This window comes from Nestor notabilis, unplaced genomic scaffold (assembly GCF_000696875.1).
Source record: "Nestor notabilis isolate BGI_N333 unplaced genomic scaffold, ASM69687v1 scaffold7012, whole genome shotgun sequence".
Lineage (NCBI taxonomy): Eukaryota > Metazoa > Chordata > Aves > Psittaciformes > Psittacidae > Nestor > Nestor notabilis.
Window position 1 is genome coordinate 62,615 of NW_009917919.1, and position 16,572 is coordinate 79,186.

The 16,572-nt window shown below is 36.5% G+C and overlaps 1 protein-coding gene across 2 annotated transcripts in view; it reads left to right on the forward strand.

Moving 5' to 3' along the window:
* Nucleotides 1-16,572, forward strand: part of MLLT4 (myeloid/lymphoid or mixed-lineage leukemia (trithorax homolog, Drosophila); translocated to, 4) — a 77,237-nt gene that overhangs the window by 29,234 nt on the left and 31,431 nt on the right. For both annotated transcript variants that reach the window (XM_010009463.1, XM_010009464.1), the window contains 7 exons: nucleotides 993-1,138; nucleotides 3,359-3,453; nucleotides 5,431-5,696; nucleotides 6,191-6,334; nucleotides 6,848-7,046; nucleotides 8,380-8,483; nucleotides 10,933-11,019. In XM_010009463.1, the coding sequence (XP_010007765.1) occupies nucleotides 993-1,138; nucleotides 3,359-3,453; nucleotides 5,431-5,696; nucleotides 6,191-6,334; nucleotides 6,848-7,046; nucleotides 8,380-8,483; nucleotides 10,933-11,019 (1,041 nt within the window). The remainder of the gene's footprint in view (nucleotides 1-992; nucleotides 1,139-3,358; nucleotides 3,454-5,430; nucleotides 5,697-6,190; nucleotides 6,335-6,847; nucleotides 7,047-8,379; nucleotides 8,484-10,932; nucleotides 11,020-16,572) is intronic.

The window sequence follows — 16,572 nt, forward strand, 5'->3', positions numbered from 1 at the left end:
ACATGTGGGCACTTCAGTTGTTAGCTGTTGTGCTACTAGTCCTGTTAAAATAATTCATTTTTTAAAAGGGGCTCAGTTGCATTGTAGCTACTTATTAATGCATCTGTGTGTAACTGTGAACTTAAGTGTTGTACCTTCATATTTAGTGTTTGATTTCTAAAGCTATCATGATTGTTCACAAGTTTCTTTCTTCTATTCTGTTTGATTTCCTTCGTCCGTTTTTCTCCAGGAGGTAGACCAGGTTGATCAGGTAGGATATATTGCTGGGAACTGGTCCTAGCTATGTTGGCTTAGCTCAGTTTCTCATGCTGCTTCCATATCAAAATACAATACTCAAACAGCTGGACTTGAACAGTTCATAACACTCATTCAGCAACTGGAACATGCAGTACTAAAATCCTTTTTTGACTTTGCAACTTTTACGGCATTCCATAATTTCTGCTTAACGCACTTCAATGTGGATATGAAATGACCAAAGTTCTTTTTCTTCCCTTTATTTTCTTTTTTTGTTGTTTGTGGTTCCTATTCTTTGGATTTCATCTGAGGTTGCCTGGCCTGGCATTTGTGGTCGGGAGATGGTGAGATAGATCAGTACTTGATACTGAATCACCTGGTATCAAAGCCAGTGAGCGCAGTATCAGAGTGGCAGTGGGCAGTAGTGAATATGCGCTTAACAGTGCACAGATTACCAGATACTGCATTCCGCTAAGCTCTTAGCACTATGTACCTAGGTGCTTATGCAGTGGCTTTATTGATGTGGCTATTGGCAATTTAGCAGAATTTCATACGTTCAGTGAATGTGTTAAAATTGAACTTAATCGGTTACAACAATTGCTATATTGCATATAAACATTTTGCAAATATCTGGTATCTGAGATATGTTTGGTGAAATGGGCAAAGGTACTGGTCTATCTTTTGGAGCCTTTTAAAGCTGCCCTGCTTTGTCAGAAAACTATTTCCCTGTATTATTTCTTGTTTCTTTCTTCTTACAGAAACAGAAGAACATTGCTGGGGCACTTGCCTTTTGGATGGCAAATGCATCTGAATTATTGAATTTCATAAAGCAAGACAGAGACCTTAGCCGAATTACTGTGGACGCACAAGATGTTTTAGCACACTTGGTTCAAATGGCATTCAAGTAAGGCTATCAAACATTTGTTTCACTTAAGATATTCTATGTTTCTTTGGGTTTTAGAATAACTAACTTCACATCTTAACCAAATTTTGGGTGCAGCAATAATGTCTTTTGTTTATTATTACATATGTGAGAGGAGGACTTATGAAAGAGGCCAGACTTCCTTCTTCAGACATATACTTTGCTTTATGAATATGGATCACTGGGCTATGCAAGGAGTTTCACCTGTTAGTTGTTCTTGTCCTAGTTGTGGCTGCCAATGAAAATTTAAGGAAATGTTACTTAAGTGTAGTTTGTGTTGGTTGCTTTCTCTTAATTTAAGGTTTTTATGGTGATGTGAGGAAAGGTTATTTTTCCTGTTAATACATAAATACATAGGCTTAAATGTTTATGGGTCTCTAATGAACCTTGTGTACTTTAAGGTCTACTAATTATAAATCTACTTTCATAATTTGCATAAATAGCAATTTGCGCAGTGATTTTTTGCACAGTGATTTTTTTCCTTAAAAACATAAGGGTAGGTTTTAGCTTGGGGTAAAATCAACCTATCCTCATCATCTCAGGCAATTACAATACGTATTAGAAGAAAAATTGAATGAAGCATCCAGTGGAAAGGAAAGTCCAGTGACTAAAAGAGTCCTCAAAGAAAGAAAGATAATAGCATGTAGTGAGCACAGCACTAAGCAACAAGAAAGGCTTAATTTTTGTTCCATATTTAGATTATTTTTTTTTTTTCCCCAACCCACAATTGAACAAGTACTTCTCGGCAAATTTGTGTCTCTCAAACTAATGTGTGGAGAAGTCACAGTCTATCTTCGGTGACTTATACCCAGCCTTTCCCCACTTACAAGATGTCTATTTTAAATACAGTCTTTTCATACTTCTGTAATAGCACGGAATATAATCTTTCTTATTTTTATACTGTGACAGGCATGGAAGACATGGTTTAACTGTTTAGGTTTAAGGGGGGCTGCGTTGCTCTAAAGAGCAATATGCAGTATGTGAAGCCATATCATTGCTTTCTGAACTTCTGAAAGGTTTTAGAGATGCACCAAACCATTTTGTATGTATTCTCACAGACTTCCCCCCTCTCTTGGTGAATTATGGGCAGATAGGGTATAGCAAGTAGCTATTTTTACACTTACATAGCACCTCTAAATTACTAACTGTTAATGAAACTATGCCTTTTTGCCACAGGTCAGTGTTTCAGATTTGTGTCTTGAAACAACTCTTTGCTGCTTCAATTTATTAGATAGTCACTGAAGACAGAACATTGCTGTGGGTAGAAGAAATGTACTGTGTTTTTCCCTGTACGTGATGAACGTGTTGGATGTGAAAGAATATTTCTGAATGTTAGCTGCATGAATTCTCCCCTAAGTACACTGAGCATGGCAGAGTCCAAATGAATGTATTAAACTTTCGGAGAACTGTGGAATATATATTTAGAAGGCAAATAAAAAAATGCTACAGAAGCGTGAAAGGGAAAAAATCTGCTGTGAAAATGTTATTTGACGGTAACATCTGGCATACAAGAATTAGTTGAAAATGTCAACTAAAAATGTTACTAGTGAAATAGAAGGGGGAGTTGTAGAAAGCCATGAAACATTTCATGTTAATGTTATTACAGTTTGAGTCCCATTTAGCATCAGTTCTCAACAGTAAATGTATAAATGAATTATCAAAAATGCTGTTAATATGTTTAATTATTAGAAGAGAAAGAATACTAAACCAGGCCTTTCATTTCACTCTTACGGTAAGAGAAATACAAGAAACTAAATTGTTTACAGAAAACAGTAGGACTGTCTCAGGTTCTGTGCATTGGTTCAGAATAGGAATTATTTTACTTTTGGTAGATTTTAAAACCGAGAAAAGTGTTAATTCTGCTTAAAAATAAAAAATAATAATTTTCTCAGTCTTACAGAATCAAAGTATGGCCTGATAGCAGCTCTTTATGTAGCATATGACCTTTGCTTACAAGTGTGTTAGCGATATTGCATTTATTTTGTTTGCTCCCTGACTACCTTTTTCCAGCATTTTAGGAAAGCTTGGGAGAACTGGTCTCTCTGGCTTTTTAAGAAATATTATTTGGTTCCCTGTAGTCACATACACAACACTGCAGTTTCAGGATTCTTGTAACTTAATAGATCTCTTTTCTTCAGCAGCATTCATAACAAGCACACACAGGATTTTAAAATGTCCTTTTTTTTAACTCTTCCCTTCCAGGTACCTGGTTCATTGTCTGCAGTCAGAGCTTAATAACTACATGCCAGCATTCCTTGATGATCCAGAGGAGAATAATCCTCAGAGGCCTAAAATAGGTTAGACTGCTTGATCTTTCCTTGTATCTTCTAAATGAAAAAAAAAAAAAAAAAAACAGTAATAAATAAATTTTTTTTTTTTTTTTTTTCCTAATGACAGCCCTAACCCCTGAGAACTGTTTGGATCAGTTTTGTATGGATGATAAGAAAGGACAGTAGTGCCATTCAGATGATGTATATTGAGGTTAAAAATCATGCAATAACATAGTGTGATATCATCTGGATATCATCTAATCCAGCATCTTTCTTAAGGCAGGTGCAACTGCATCAGGTTGTTCTGAGTATTACCTGGTTTACTTTTGAATCTCCACTGGTGGATGGAAATGCCACAACATCTCTGAGTAACCTGTTCCAATGTTTGACTACCCTCGTGGAGAAGATAGTTCTGCTATATCTAATTGGAATTCCCCATGTTGCAATTCTTGTGCTGGTTTCAGCAGTTTCACTGTAAGGATGCTATGGGAGAATCTGAGAAAGTACCTTCCAAATACTAAGGTTAAGCTGATTGGCCTTGTAGATGCCTGCCAAGGATCCCTGCCACAATACTTTAAGTATGATAGTGCTTCACAGCAATGTCAGCCTTTCTGGGCTGTTCCTGTCCATGACATTGCTCTGGTCATATGTGCTATCTCACTATAGCTGTAATCCCAACTCGGCAACAGTGCTCAGGCTTCTAATGCCCCTTGCTGTTTTCCATGATGAACACATTCACACCCAGGCCTCTGAGACAGGACCCCATGTTGTGCTTCTCATGGGGAAAGTGTGAGAGCCTCTTAGATTTTGTAGCCTCATGACTAAAGAAGAAAATGGAAAAAATACTCAAGTTTGGAGGGATTAACTGGGGATAAAACGTTAGGAAAAGTTAATAAAATAGTGACATTCTGAATAATTGAAGTAAAGATGATCTGCAGATCTATTAAGTACACTCATTCTGTTCAACTGTGAAGAGTATTTATACAAAATTCATACATACTTCCTGGTCTCTTGGATATTAAGCTTTCTGCACTTGTTTTTTCCCTGTGCTGAACATTGGAGGAAGAATATAAAGATGTACTGTTAAGTTTTTTAGTACCCTGTTCTGTGAAAGAGGGTACTTTCTGGACGCAGACCCTGAAAAAGAAGCAAACTGATACTGGAATAAAGGCAGATGATGTTCATTATTTCATACAGTTTTGAACTGCTTTATATATTGCTGTCTTATAACATATATATAATGTTTTTCAGGTAGAATCCTGTGTTTCAATTCTTAAGAAATTTATTTGGTGTTCTCTTCAATAGAGATTTCAGATAGAAGTATTGACTTAAATGTTCCACTTCCATTAATATATTCCACCAGGAACCATATGAGGGTTTGCTCTTGGCAAAATTAACAAGAAGTCTGTTGCTTCTAATATAATATTGCAGTGAAGTAATGGGCAAAAGGAAATTTGAATAATGCTTTAAAAAACCCTGATGCGTAAACTGAAGGTGCGTTCTGCAGTTCAAGTGCATCATGCAGTGCAAAAAGTTTCTGCTGAAATTTTTGAGTGTGGTTTATGAGGTTGCATCTGGAGGACTGCATCCAGTTTAGACTCTCCAGCACAAGCTGGAGCTATGGATTAATTGCAATATGCATTTGAAACAGCAGAATACAACGTTTTTTACTTGTTATTAAAAATAGCAGAAAAATGACTTTACGCAAGTGAGAACATGATTTAGGTGTCAGATATACTTGCATACTAAATAGTTCTCCAAAAGAGTTTCTTTGATATCAGGAGTTAAAAAATGTATTTGATCTATCAGTTTAATGTTGCTCAATCTTGAAAACCATGGAACAATAAATGCATTTCTGAAAGTCTGTATAACTTAAATACATGTAGGTTCCATCCAGCATTCACTAACCTGACTTGGGTGTCTTTGTGTTATGTTTCTTATGGCCTACACCAGTTGTACGTTGGAGTATGTGAATGTGATTTGCCTTTTATTTTATCTCTGTAGATGATGTGCTGCATACATTGACTGGAGCTATGTCCCTCTTGCGGCGATGTAGAGTGAATGCTGCTCTGACCATACAGCTCTTCTCCCAGTTGTTTCACTTCATCAACATGTGGCTTTTTAACAGATTAGTTACGGCACCAGATTCAGGGTTATGTTCACATTACTGGGGAGCTATTGTTCGTCAACAGTTAGGCCACATTGAAGCCTGGGCAGAAAAACAGGGTTTAGAATTGGCTGCTGATTGCCACCTGAGCAGAATAGTGCAGGTGAGTACGTGTATTGCTGATTTAACACTTCTCACATGATTGTATGTTCAAAGAGAATATCTGTATGTTCTGTGTCTCTAGAGAATAGCATGAGGACAAGTGTAGTTTGTGTGAGTTGATCCTGTAACGTTGAGATAGCATGCAAAGACATAAAATATGTTTCAGCATCATAAATCTTTAAGGTACAAGTGAAATTAATAGTGATTTTAGCCAACATGCTGTTCGATTTGTTTATATGTCTGAGGGATAATTCTGCTGACAGACAACAAGGATAGCTGAAAAATTGATGTGCCTCATTTAGGATAGGTTTCCTATTCATCCTTTAGGTACAGGAGGTATATTTAGTGGTTATTTGGGGGATATTTATGTAGCTCTGTTACAAGTCTGGCTTCTTGATTTGTCTTATCTCTTATCTAAAGAACATTCAGAAACAAGGCTTAAGATTTCATCCTGGTTTGGATTTGCCTCCTATGACTGTATTTCCCTCTCCCCAGGCAACCACATTGCTTACCATGGACAAATATTCACATGCAGATGTTCCAAATATTAACAGTACTTGCTTTAAGCTGAATTCTCTGCAGCTACAAGCTTTGTTGCAGAATTATCACTGTGCTCCAGATGAACCACTCATCCCAACAGTAAGTCTCTTCTATCACTTACTGTGCTAACATACCTGAGCCATTGGCCTTCTGTGGGTAAATGTGTCCTGATGGAGCTAAAAATCCTGGTTTAAACAAGTTGTCTGTTTCCTTTCCCTATATTTAGACTTACAGAAGTATATGTACATTCAGTAGAATGTCAAAACTTTAAAGCTGCTGTGATTCCACCTCTGCACATGCATGTTCTCTGCTACATATTTTTAAATACAGCTCTCACATTGAGTAAAGACATGCACCACAGATTTTTAAATTGTTGAAGTAAAAATAAATGCTTCTGTTGCATTCTCTCACTACATAATTTATGTGATTTAATCAAATAAAGCGGTATGGTGTACTGACTACGTATAGTGGGAGCTAAAGAAGTTTTATATCTGATAACTTATTTTCAGAATTCCTTTTTTGTGCAGTCTTAGTATTTTTTTCAGTTTGGGTTTTTTTCATTAATGAAAATTATCCCTTTATAGTAACAATGTCTTTTTGCCTTCTGTCCAGGAGTTGATAGAGAATGTAGTAACTGTTGCAGAAAATACAGCTGATGAACTTGCTCGCAGTGATGGCCGAGAAGTCCAACTGGAAGAGGATCCTGACTTACAGCTACCTTTTCTTTTACCAGAAGATGGCTATTCCTGTGATGTTGTCAGGAATGTTCCAAGTGGTTTACAGGAATTTTTAGATCCGCTCTGTCAGAGAGGTTAGTTGTTCTGTTGTTTTATAATGACTTTTTTTTAGTGTAGTGAACACAGATTGCAAAATACGTTGTAGTTAAATGTAAACCACTTTATATATGTTTCAGTCTTTTTATACTGTGTTCTTCAATTGCTTATTTATCAACCCATAAAAAGAATGCATTTTCTTTTTAATCCCTACCCTTTCTCCCACTCCCTTTAACTGAATTTCAAGGTTCTAAATAAGCAGTGCTGGGTTAAGTAGTGCCTACTGAAACTTTGTTTTGCCTTTGCTCCAGAGCCTTTTTGGATTTTCGTGCTAGAGCAGCAAAAATTTGCATAAATGTAAATTTTGTAACAGTTAAACACTTTTCACAGTTAACTTTTTAAATTAATGTGAATTAAATAGGTCACTTTTTTACTCATCAGCTGCTTCAATATAACATTAAAAAACCCACGATCTTAAAATAGTTCTTTTTATGTTCATGAGAGTAAGAATATATGTACAGTGAGTTACAGAGGATGTAGTCTTGAGACTAAAGGAGACTAGTAGAATAAATTCTTTAAGTGTAATTCATTTGCCATACCACTATTTGTACAGTTAATACAAGTAAGGCCTTTTTAATGCATACTTTCAATGTTTACTTTTTACATGTCTCTTAAATTCTGCTGAAGGTCTGGTTTGCAGTAAATCAGTGTAAACTGAATTGCTGAAAGATGGTCTTTGTGAGGAGGAGAATCTCAGTTATTTGGATGGAGTGTGTTGTAATTTGACTGTGATGCGGATAGTCACTGACTCTGATTCAGGAGACAGTGTTGGATACCTCTCAGCTGCTGTGGCTCATTTTTTTCAAAATTCTAGGAATTGTTCAATTAATGAAAACAATAAACAAACCCCCCACTTTTCATTGCACAGTTGCATTAAAAACATAGTAAGTCCAGGTGAAGCTTCACCTCTGCCAAATCTATGCTGAGATGGTTAGCTAGACTTTCTGCAAAGCAGAAGACTGATTTGGTTCTGTCTTATTCATAGTTCTAGTGCTTTTTATTCTAAAAGATGACTTGCTGTTTAATGACTCTTCTGAGTCTGGTTGGCACAAGCAGTATTTTGCAGCCCAGGAGTTTTCTGTGAGCTTGTAGTGGTTTAAAATATGTATGTTTCTCAGAAGCAGTAGCTTTGTGGATAACATAAAATTGCAGTGAAGCATATAAATGGCATCTAAGATGCCAGATTCAGCATACTAATGAATATAAAAAGATAAATACTGCTATTTGGGATTTCCATGTGGCAGTCTATTAGATTTTAATTAATCTGTTGAGAAAATACTATGACTGTGTTAATGTTATGGTCTCTTTCAGGCTTTTGTAGACTAACACCTCATCCACGGTCACCCGGCACATGGACAATATACTTTGAAGGTGCAGACTATGAAAGTCACCTGTCACATGAGAATGCTGAGCTAGTAAGTACTTATTCAGTGAATAATTGGCCATTGTGTTTCATGTGATGAGTTTTAATCCTGATTAGGAAGAACAGAATTCATCACTAAACATGTAGCTCATCAGTGATTTGGTGAATTCAAGGAACTAGTTGCAAGGTTTTTTTAAGTCAGTTTTTTTCTAGGCTGTGGCATGATAACAGTTCTCACATAAGCAAGCTTTGACTGTTGTGTTCCTCCCCCAACCCTGGAGGTAGAAAGTGAAGGAATTGCATTTAAACACAGGCAAAAAATATATGGACATGCATCTGTAAATAACTTGTAATGTGAAAAGAGCTACAGGCTGCTTTTATTTATAAACCAGCAGTTACCAACTAAATGTTTAGGACTAAGTTGTGATCTGGTACTCTTTTTCTGCTAAATTTTCAGGAAAAAATTTTGATTTTTCTTCCTCATTATACTTGTTAAAGAAGGGCTTCCCTTCAGAATCCCAAAGTTACAGAACAACTCAGTTTTGGAAGATGGTGACTTGATATGAAACTTTTATAGAGCAACTAAACAGAAATAGCTTCATGTTTATAATTAGCATTTCAATGAAATCAGGAAGGTCAACCTGAAACTATAAATACATTCCTAAGGCCTCCTGTGAAAAATACTTGCTCCTCACTGTTCAGACAGACTTGAAAGCTGCATTTACTCTGTTCAGAACCCAGCATTTGTTAGATGACTTTATGCAACCTTGCTGCAGGAGCCTAAAGAATGTGTTTACTTTACAGAAGAGAGCATCTGCTATATCTGTATGAGTGGTGTAGCTGAGCCCAGCCCTGAAGTCAGGTTATTCTGCAGGCTTTATATCTTGGCAAATGGGCGTAAGACTGACTATTGCAGAGGCATTCTTGAGACATCATGCGTCACTTTATTGCTCTGAAGAAATGTGTGGTTTAGAACTAGAGGAAACAAAAATCATCTGAAGTTATACTAGGTACTTTCTGTTCCTCATACAAAGAAAAGGAGTTCTGGCCAGTCTTCCTTATAAAGGCTTGAGAAAGACATGCAGGATGAGTGGATGCTACTGTTTCATTCATCCATGGAAATGAACACTATGTAAGACTGTTCAAATAACCTGATCTAAGCCTTCCTCTCTCTGGTGTATGTATCTTAACGGAATGTGCTAAGCATGAGAGTTCTGAAAGTCTTCTGTTCTTGGTGACTGAGCAGTGCTCTAAATCACCTCTTGGTGCAACATGCCTACATAGTTAAATACTGTATAAATGTTCTATTTTATAGTGCTGAGGTTGGGTTGTTTTGGTTGGGGGGTGTTTTTGGTTTGGTTTGATGTGTGTTCAGGGTTGGTTTGGCTTGGTTTGGTTTTTTAATTCTCTTTTCCCCCACCCCAAGCCAAAACTGTTCTTACAATTGTGCTTCTGTTGGTAGTCTGGGGAATTGCCCAGACTAGGCAGTCCTCCTCAGATTTTCATTGAAGAATTTCTTTTATTCGTAGACCAAGAGAGAAACTCAGTATGGACTAATAGCAAAGTTGTGTTCACAGTGCCTTACCTTTTCCAGTGTGTATGGGTTTTTTTTGTTAATATAGTTTAATAATGTTTATATGTAAATTAATGGAAAAAATCCTGAATAAAGTAGGAACAGATCCTGTTCTTCTGCCATCCTTGGCACAGGGGTGCAAGAATACTCCTAGCTAAAAAGCTGCTTGCTTTTCTAATACTTGAACTTTTTGAATTAATTTCCTTTGCTTCTATTTTTATTTTGTTCTTTGATCTTGTAGAACTTGCAGTTAGGTTTTAACATGAATACAAGCTTTGGTACTTTAACTTACAGCACATGCTTCAGCTAATGAAGACTGGGATGGCAGCTTTTTGAGTAGAAGGAACTGACACTGTTACAGGGTATAAAAAGTACTGAATGTGTTCAGGGGTTCGGGCTGTATTCGAGTTACAGTTTTCAGAAGTGAAATTTTTTTTAACTTCCAAGGTTTTAACATTTCATTTGAAACTAATTAGGCTCTTGATATCTTTGCAGTATTACTATCTTCTAGATGCAGCACTAAAACCTGAGCTCTGTGTCCATCATCCTCACCTTTCTAATAGGAGCCTATTGAGTCTGAACTTCAGTTTTCATTAAAAGTTCCTGCAGTTTTATAGACCTGTTAAGATTCAAATTATGAATCATTAATAATCTGTGCTGAATCAGAGAAGGAAGAACAATGGGTAGACTTAAAAGCTTAGCAGTGTTCATAACACAGGTGTAGTACTTGATAATATGAATCCATATTGATCAAAGGTTAGAGATTCTGCCTTGAAAATGGAGTACCAGACATATTATTTAGGATGTGAGATCTGCTGCTGCAGTAACAACTTAGTTTTGATTGCAGATGAAATCCTTTGCACAGTAATTTTCCTAGCCTGGCAGTGAATATGAACTCTTCTTTTCTTTCCTTTTCTCTGTTTGATAGGCTCAGCCTTTGAGGAAAGAACCTGAAATTATCACTGTAACACTAAAAAAACAAAATGGAATGGGCCTCAGCATTGTTGCTGCCAAGGTATGGAAGTCAGTTTGTTTAAATGTTATTGGAAAAAGTTTGCCCTTTTTTTAATCAGCCTACTGTGGAAAATGCTAATGGAAAAATCTATTTCCCTGAAGTTTGTTGTGCACATCGTGTTGATCATACTTTTATTCTGGCTGGGGAATGTTTCTGTAAAATATACAGATGTCAATAATACAAGAGGAAACATAATATGCACGTAGTAAAGATATTTAAATTTAAACCTCTGCTGCAGGTTTATTAATTTTCCAAGGCAAAAATTGTCAGTGTTATTAAATGGAATTAATAAACAGGCCTGTTTAACACGTCTGCTGAAAAAAACAAAACTATCTAGGAAAGAAAAGCAGTAAATACAAAGAATAACGTGTTTGGGTTTTTTTAAATTTGATAAGTAAATAAATCAATTCAAATATGTACATTAAAGTTTGTGTACTTTCTGCTATGAGGACAACACCTTGTCTTTTACACAGTGTGCACATGCATGCATTACTTCAGTTTTGCTTCTTCAGAGTGCTACAGTGTATTAAGTAGCATGGTGAAGGAGGGTATATCTCGCTCTGACTTGCTGAAATTGGGTGTATGCTACTCTTAGTAGTACTAGATAAGAATGTATAGAATGCACATACGACTCCAGCCACCAGATGGAGGACTCCACTAGTTGGTTGGTTTTGCTTTATTAACTGGGTCACATAGGAGACATAATCTTTTGAGTTTAAGCTTGCTATAAATTATGCCACAGTGATATCCAAAAGCCCTTGTTGTGATTATGTGGCTTACTACAGATAGAAGTACAAGGTATCTCCACTGTGTAATACATGAAACTTCAGAATGTTGTAGTCAGAATGTTGTAGTCCTCCTTGGCACCTAGTGCATGGGCTGAAAACATGATTGTTTTACTGCTTTTAAGTTATCTCACACAGTTAATTGTTTCTAAACAGCACTATTATTTTTTTTCCTACAACTTTGCGCATTTCACAGTCTGTACTTGAAACCATACCTTGCATGGTATCAGCTTTTAAGGTTTATTTCTGACATCTGTAAAAGAATATCAGGTATCAGGTGTATGTTGCTAACAGTCAGCAGTTATTGAGGAAACTATTCAGGATCTGAAAAATGTAACTCAATATTATGCTCTTATTTTGCTAGAGTGGGTTAATAATTTGACAAGTAAGTATTAGATCTTCAGATATGCCAGATTAAATGTGAATCAGACTTCTGTCATCTGCATTTATGTTTAATGTTTCAAAATGTGCAGTGGAAATATTTTTTTGTTTCTTTTTTTCCACTTTAAGCTGTGAAATTGATTTCTCCTGTAGAGAAAAGCAGGCTATAACAGGAGGGAAAAGTTTCCCTTTTCACTGAAGCTGGCTGGTTTCTATGCACTGTTTTAACAACTGCCTCCATTAGCAGTATGTAACAGTTCTACTGGTCAGCATATAAGCTTGATTTGAACGGGTTTTAGAAGTTGTTTAACCTATTTCATGATTTCTTTAACATGATCAGTGATGGAAGCAGCAGTCTTCATCTCAGCTCGGTTGCAGAAACACTGGTTCAGGCAGTGATTGCATTTCATCTTGCTGCTGTGTGCCTGCCATAGTAGTGTAACTCTGATTTTAAAATGGATGTCTTAAATCTCAATCTGAAATAAGTAAGAGGCAAATTTTGACTTTAGTTTCAGTGTACATAAAATGGAAACTTGTTTAATTGAAGAAATTTGGATAGAAATAATCATCTCACATTAAGTGTTGAAACAAGTTGCTGTAGCAGCTAAATAGGATTATTTTAAGAGGTTGTTTTAAGGGGTTCGAAGTTTTTTTTATTGTAAGTAATTAATAGCATGTTGTTCCCATAATAGGCTTCATAAAAATAAGAGAGTAAGAAAAAATACACAGGCATTAATTTTCTCAATCTGGCCAGAGCAGAACAGATCAGAGAATTAAGTAACTGGGACTGGACTGAGACACTAGCAATAGTAGGGGGATTTTTTCTTTCTAGTCTTACCTTGTTCGCTTTTACTAAGAATTTTTCTGCCGTGTCTAAAGTCATTGTATGTCTTATCAGCTTAAATATTAAAATTCTTATTTTTTGCTTTGATCAAAATGGAGGCAGAAGTTCAGTAGACCTTGTTAAATTTTTCCAAATATTAACTGAGTAAAACACCTGAAATGAGAGGGAGGTGCAAGTGTCAGAATAGAATCAGGTTTTTCTCACTTTTTAAATAGTAAAATGTTGGCTATCACATGCTCACGTGAAAGTACCTCATAGTTGAAGAAATGAACGCTCATACTCAGTTTCAGAAATACATAGTTATTGCTGCCACCCAGAGGATCCCAGTTTGACTGCTGACCCAATTACATTTATTGAACTGTTGGTTTCCAGAGTGCTTCAAAAGTGCTGTAATGAAAGAAAATGCAATGGCTGGTCAACAGGTGGCCTGCTCCAAGCAGGGAAAGACAACACTGAAGAATCTAGTCAGCTTTGCTTAAAAAACAGTTGTGTTTTTCCTGTGATGTGACATAATAGTTGCGCTCAATAACATGTTGTGACAATGCCTTTGCATGTCGGTGCAGACCTGACTTTCTTGTGAAGTCTTAATGGGATCTTCATACTTGTCACTGGCTTTGGATGAAGTTCATTAACATGTAGGTTGGTGATTCTAGAGATGGATGCAGTGGGCAGATTCTCAGAGGTCATTTGGAAAAATAATTTCTACCGACTTCCTTTTCTTCCTTCTGCCTGCTGGAAAAAAAATCTATGCTTTCCTAGTAATCTGCGCTCATCTCTAGGAAATATCTTAAATTCATCATTTAGTAATTATTTGAATTTTTATTAGTTTGCTGGGTTTTGTAGATCAGTAACGTCTGTTTTTAACGGGAAAATTAGATACCGCACTTTACATAGTCCTTATACACCAAATATGTTTAGTTACCAAGTGATAGTCACACCTTCCCTGCTGCAGTTGCAAAAGATGATTGGAGTTGAAGCCACGATTATACAAGCAGAGAAGTGATGCAACTTGCACTGAAATGTTGTGCACCTGCTTGTTTTTACGATAGGTGGTTTCAGTTTGTGATACTAGGTGATTGCAACCACATTGACGTTAATGTGAGAACAAAACAAAACCAAAGGAGATGAGTCAAGGAGCATATGAAAGTGCTAGATCCCTGGGGAAACTTGTATTTGATCCTCTTTCTACCTAATGACAGGTGAAATATTTAGGTGTGTTACTTCTCATTAAATAAAATATGAATAGCTGTGAAATAGAAGTTTTAAAGGCCTGACAGGAGTGCTGGAGAGCAGAAATGCTGTGCATTCACCTTACTTTGCTGTGAGGGCGTTTCTGAGGCAGGACAGCCCCTTTGAGCAACCATGTAGTAAGCATGTATGCTATATGCGTACGTACCAGAGAAAACAAGTTTAGTTATGAAACAACTGTTAGCTGCCAGAGCACTGTAAACATTGTTGTGTGTGTTTGGGGGTTGGTTAGTTTTTTTTAAATTGGGAAAATACCTAATAGCATTTCTTAAACTGAATACTTTGCACAGATTTTTATTTGAAGTTAAATTGTATAGCTTCAGATGTGATCCAGAAAGGTAACTTGTTGTTCTGTCCTTTTGTAGGTGTTGCATGTTTTCTTAGAGTAATACTCCCACAGCTTTATTAGCTGTAGTTTTTGTAATAGGTATATATGGAAATGTAGTTGGTAGGAGTGGTCGGGCATTGGGAACAGGATTGCTTTTTGAGGTCGTGTGCAGACTTTGGTTGCTGTAACCCTGAAAGATATTTTGATGTTAAAAGCTGCCAGACTCCCAACCACATTGTGGTTAACTTTTTATGAAATCCAGATGATTTGGAAGCAGTATGTGCATGCAGTTTACTTTAAAAATATATCGCTTTTTGGGGGCTTTCGCATGTGACTTCTTAGCCATCTGTGGGCCAGCACATTACTTCCTGTTTAATTTGGAGGGGTTTTTGTCTTTTGTACAAAAGGGCTCCCTTTTTGTTTTTCTTTTTTTTTTTCCTTTTTTTCCCCCCCCTAGCAGTTTTCAAAGTTTAATAAAGCCTCTAAAGTAAATGGAAGTCAGAAACAGCATAAGTGATTACGTAAGAGCCTGAATATTGTATTGGTTATAGCTGGTGTTGATAAACGCTACCCTGTGTCATAGCATCCAGCTCTGAGTTATCTTGATGGGTATCTTGGAAAATCAAGCAGACTAGAGCGGTGGTTGCTGTTGAGGGCTGGAAGAGAAGTGGAGAATTGTTTTTTTTCTTTCAAGGATCTGTAGTCCCGGAGATCAAAATGTGGTTTTCTGTTGTTGGAAGAACAGAATCCATGGTAAGTCTGTTCAGGTTTCTGTTGGGACTTTCTCTGAAGTTTTAAATACTCTCCCTGTACTTTTTCCTGCTCTCTTGCTTGTTTAAACCTGCCAGTAGTTATTTGTTCGTGTAGCAACGATGTAATACAGCATGCAGTTAAATATAGTCAGATGTTAGTAGCTAACTTTCTAAAATCTAGAAAGAAAAAACTAATTTTTTTAGCTCGTTCTTCATGTGCGCTTCCCACGTTTGTGGAAGTGTCTATTAATATTTAAAGTTTCAGGTGTGATAACTACTGTTTTACTGTGGCAGAGCATGAATAGCATGACCCGTGATCTGTTTACTTGTCATATTTAGTTGGCTTTAATCCAGGTTCCTCTAAAAGTCTGATTTCCCCTTATAAAATCTTAGAATAATTGAAAATGAATCCCCAAACAGTACATATGTAAGATTTTTAATACTCCGTAGACCCTTCTGAAAGACCAGAACATGTAGATACATGGCAGTTAGGATATCTTATGCTCAACACATTCCCAGAGTACAGGCATTTAAATTCAGTTTAGATTGCTACTGCACCAAAGAAGGGATCCCCGTGTTCTGCAGGAATGACAGAGAAGGTTTTGTTGATTAATCTTTGCATGCTCGTTATATTCATTAGTATGCTATGATTTAGTTCTTTAAAGTAAGACACGTTTCAACTTCTTGCTTAGTTATCTTCTATAACAGAAAAAGTTATCTTAAAATATATACAAGCACTTTAAAATACAGATGTATATGCTCCTACTGGCATATAAATCAGTGTATTTTGTAGAGGGGCTTAACAGCTGGTCAGATTAAATATTTTCAGAGCGCTTGCTAAAGTAGGGTGAGATGGTGATGAGGTGTTTCTTTTTTAATAAAAGCATTTCCAACATTGTGGCAGTTCATCAGTAAATATTCTGGGGAAGGGGCTTTTCTAAAAGCAAGTATGTGGCATCTTTATAAATTTTTCTTATTTGGCAACCTTGTTTGTTCTTAAGGTTTAATAAATCATTCTGAGTTACTCTGTTTTCTAAACTGTTGCTCGTCACTTTATATTTAACAGTCAATTTAAGGTGTTAAATTTAGGGAGGGTTTCAGACTACCGGGAATATCAATTTGGATGTGAAATTTTTCTGAAAGTAGGAGATCTGTGTAGAAGGAACAGGCTTAAACATTCATTTAGAAATCTCCCCCCCCCCCCCCCCGCACAAC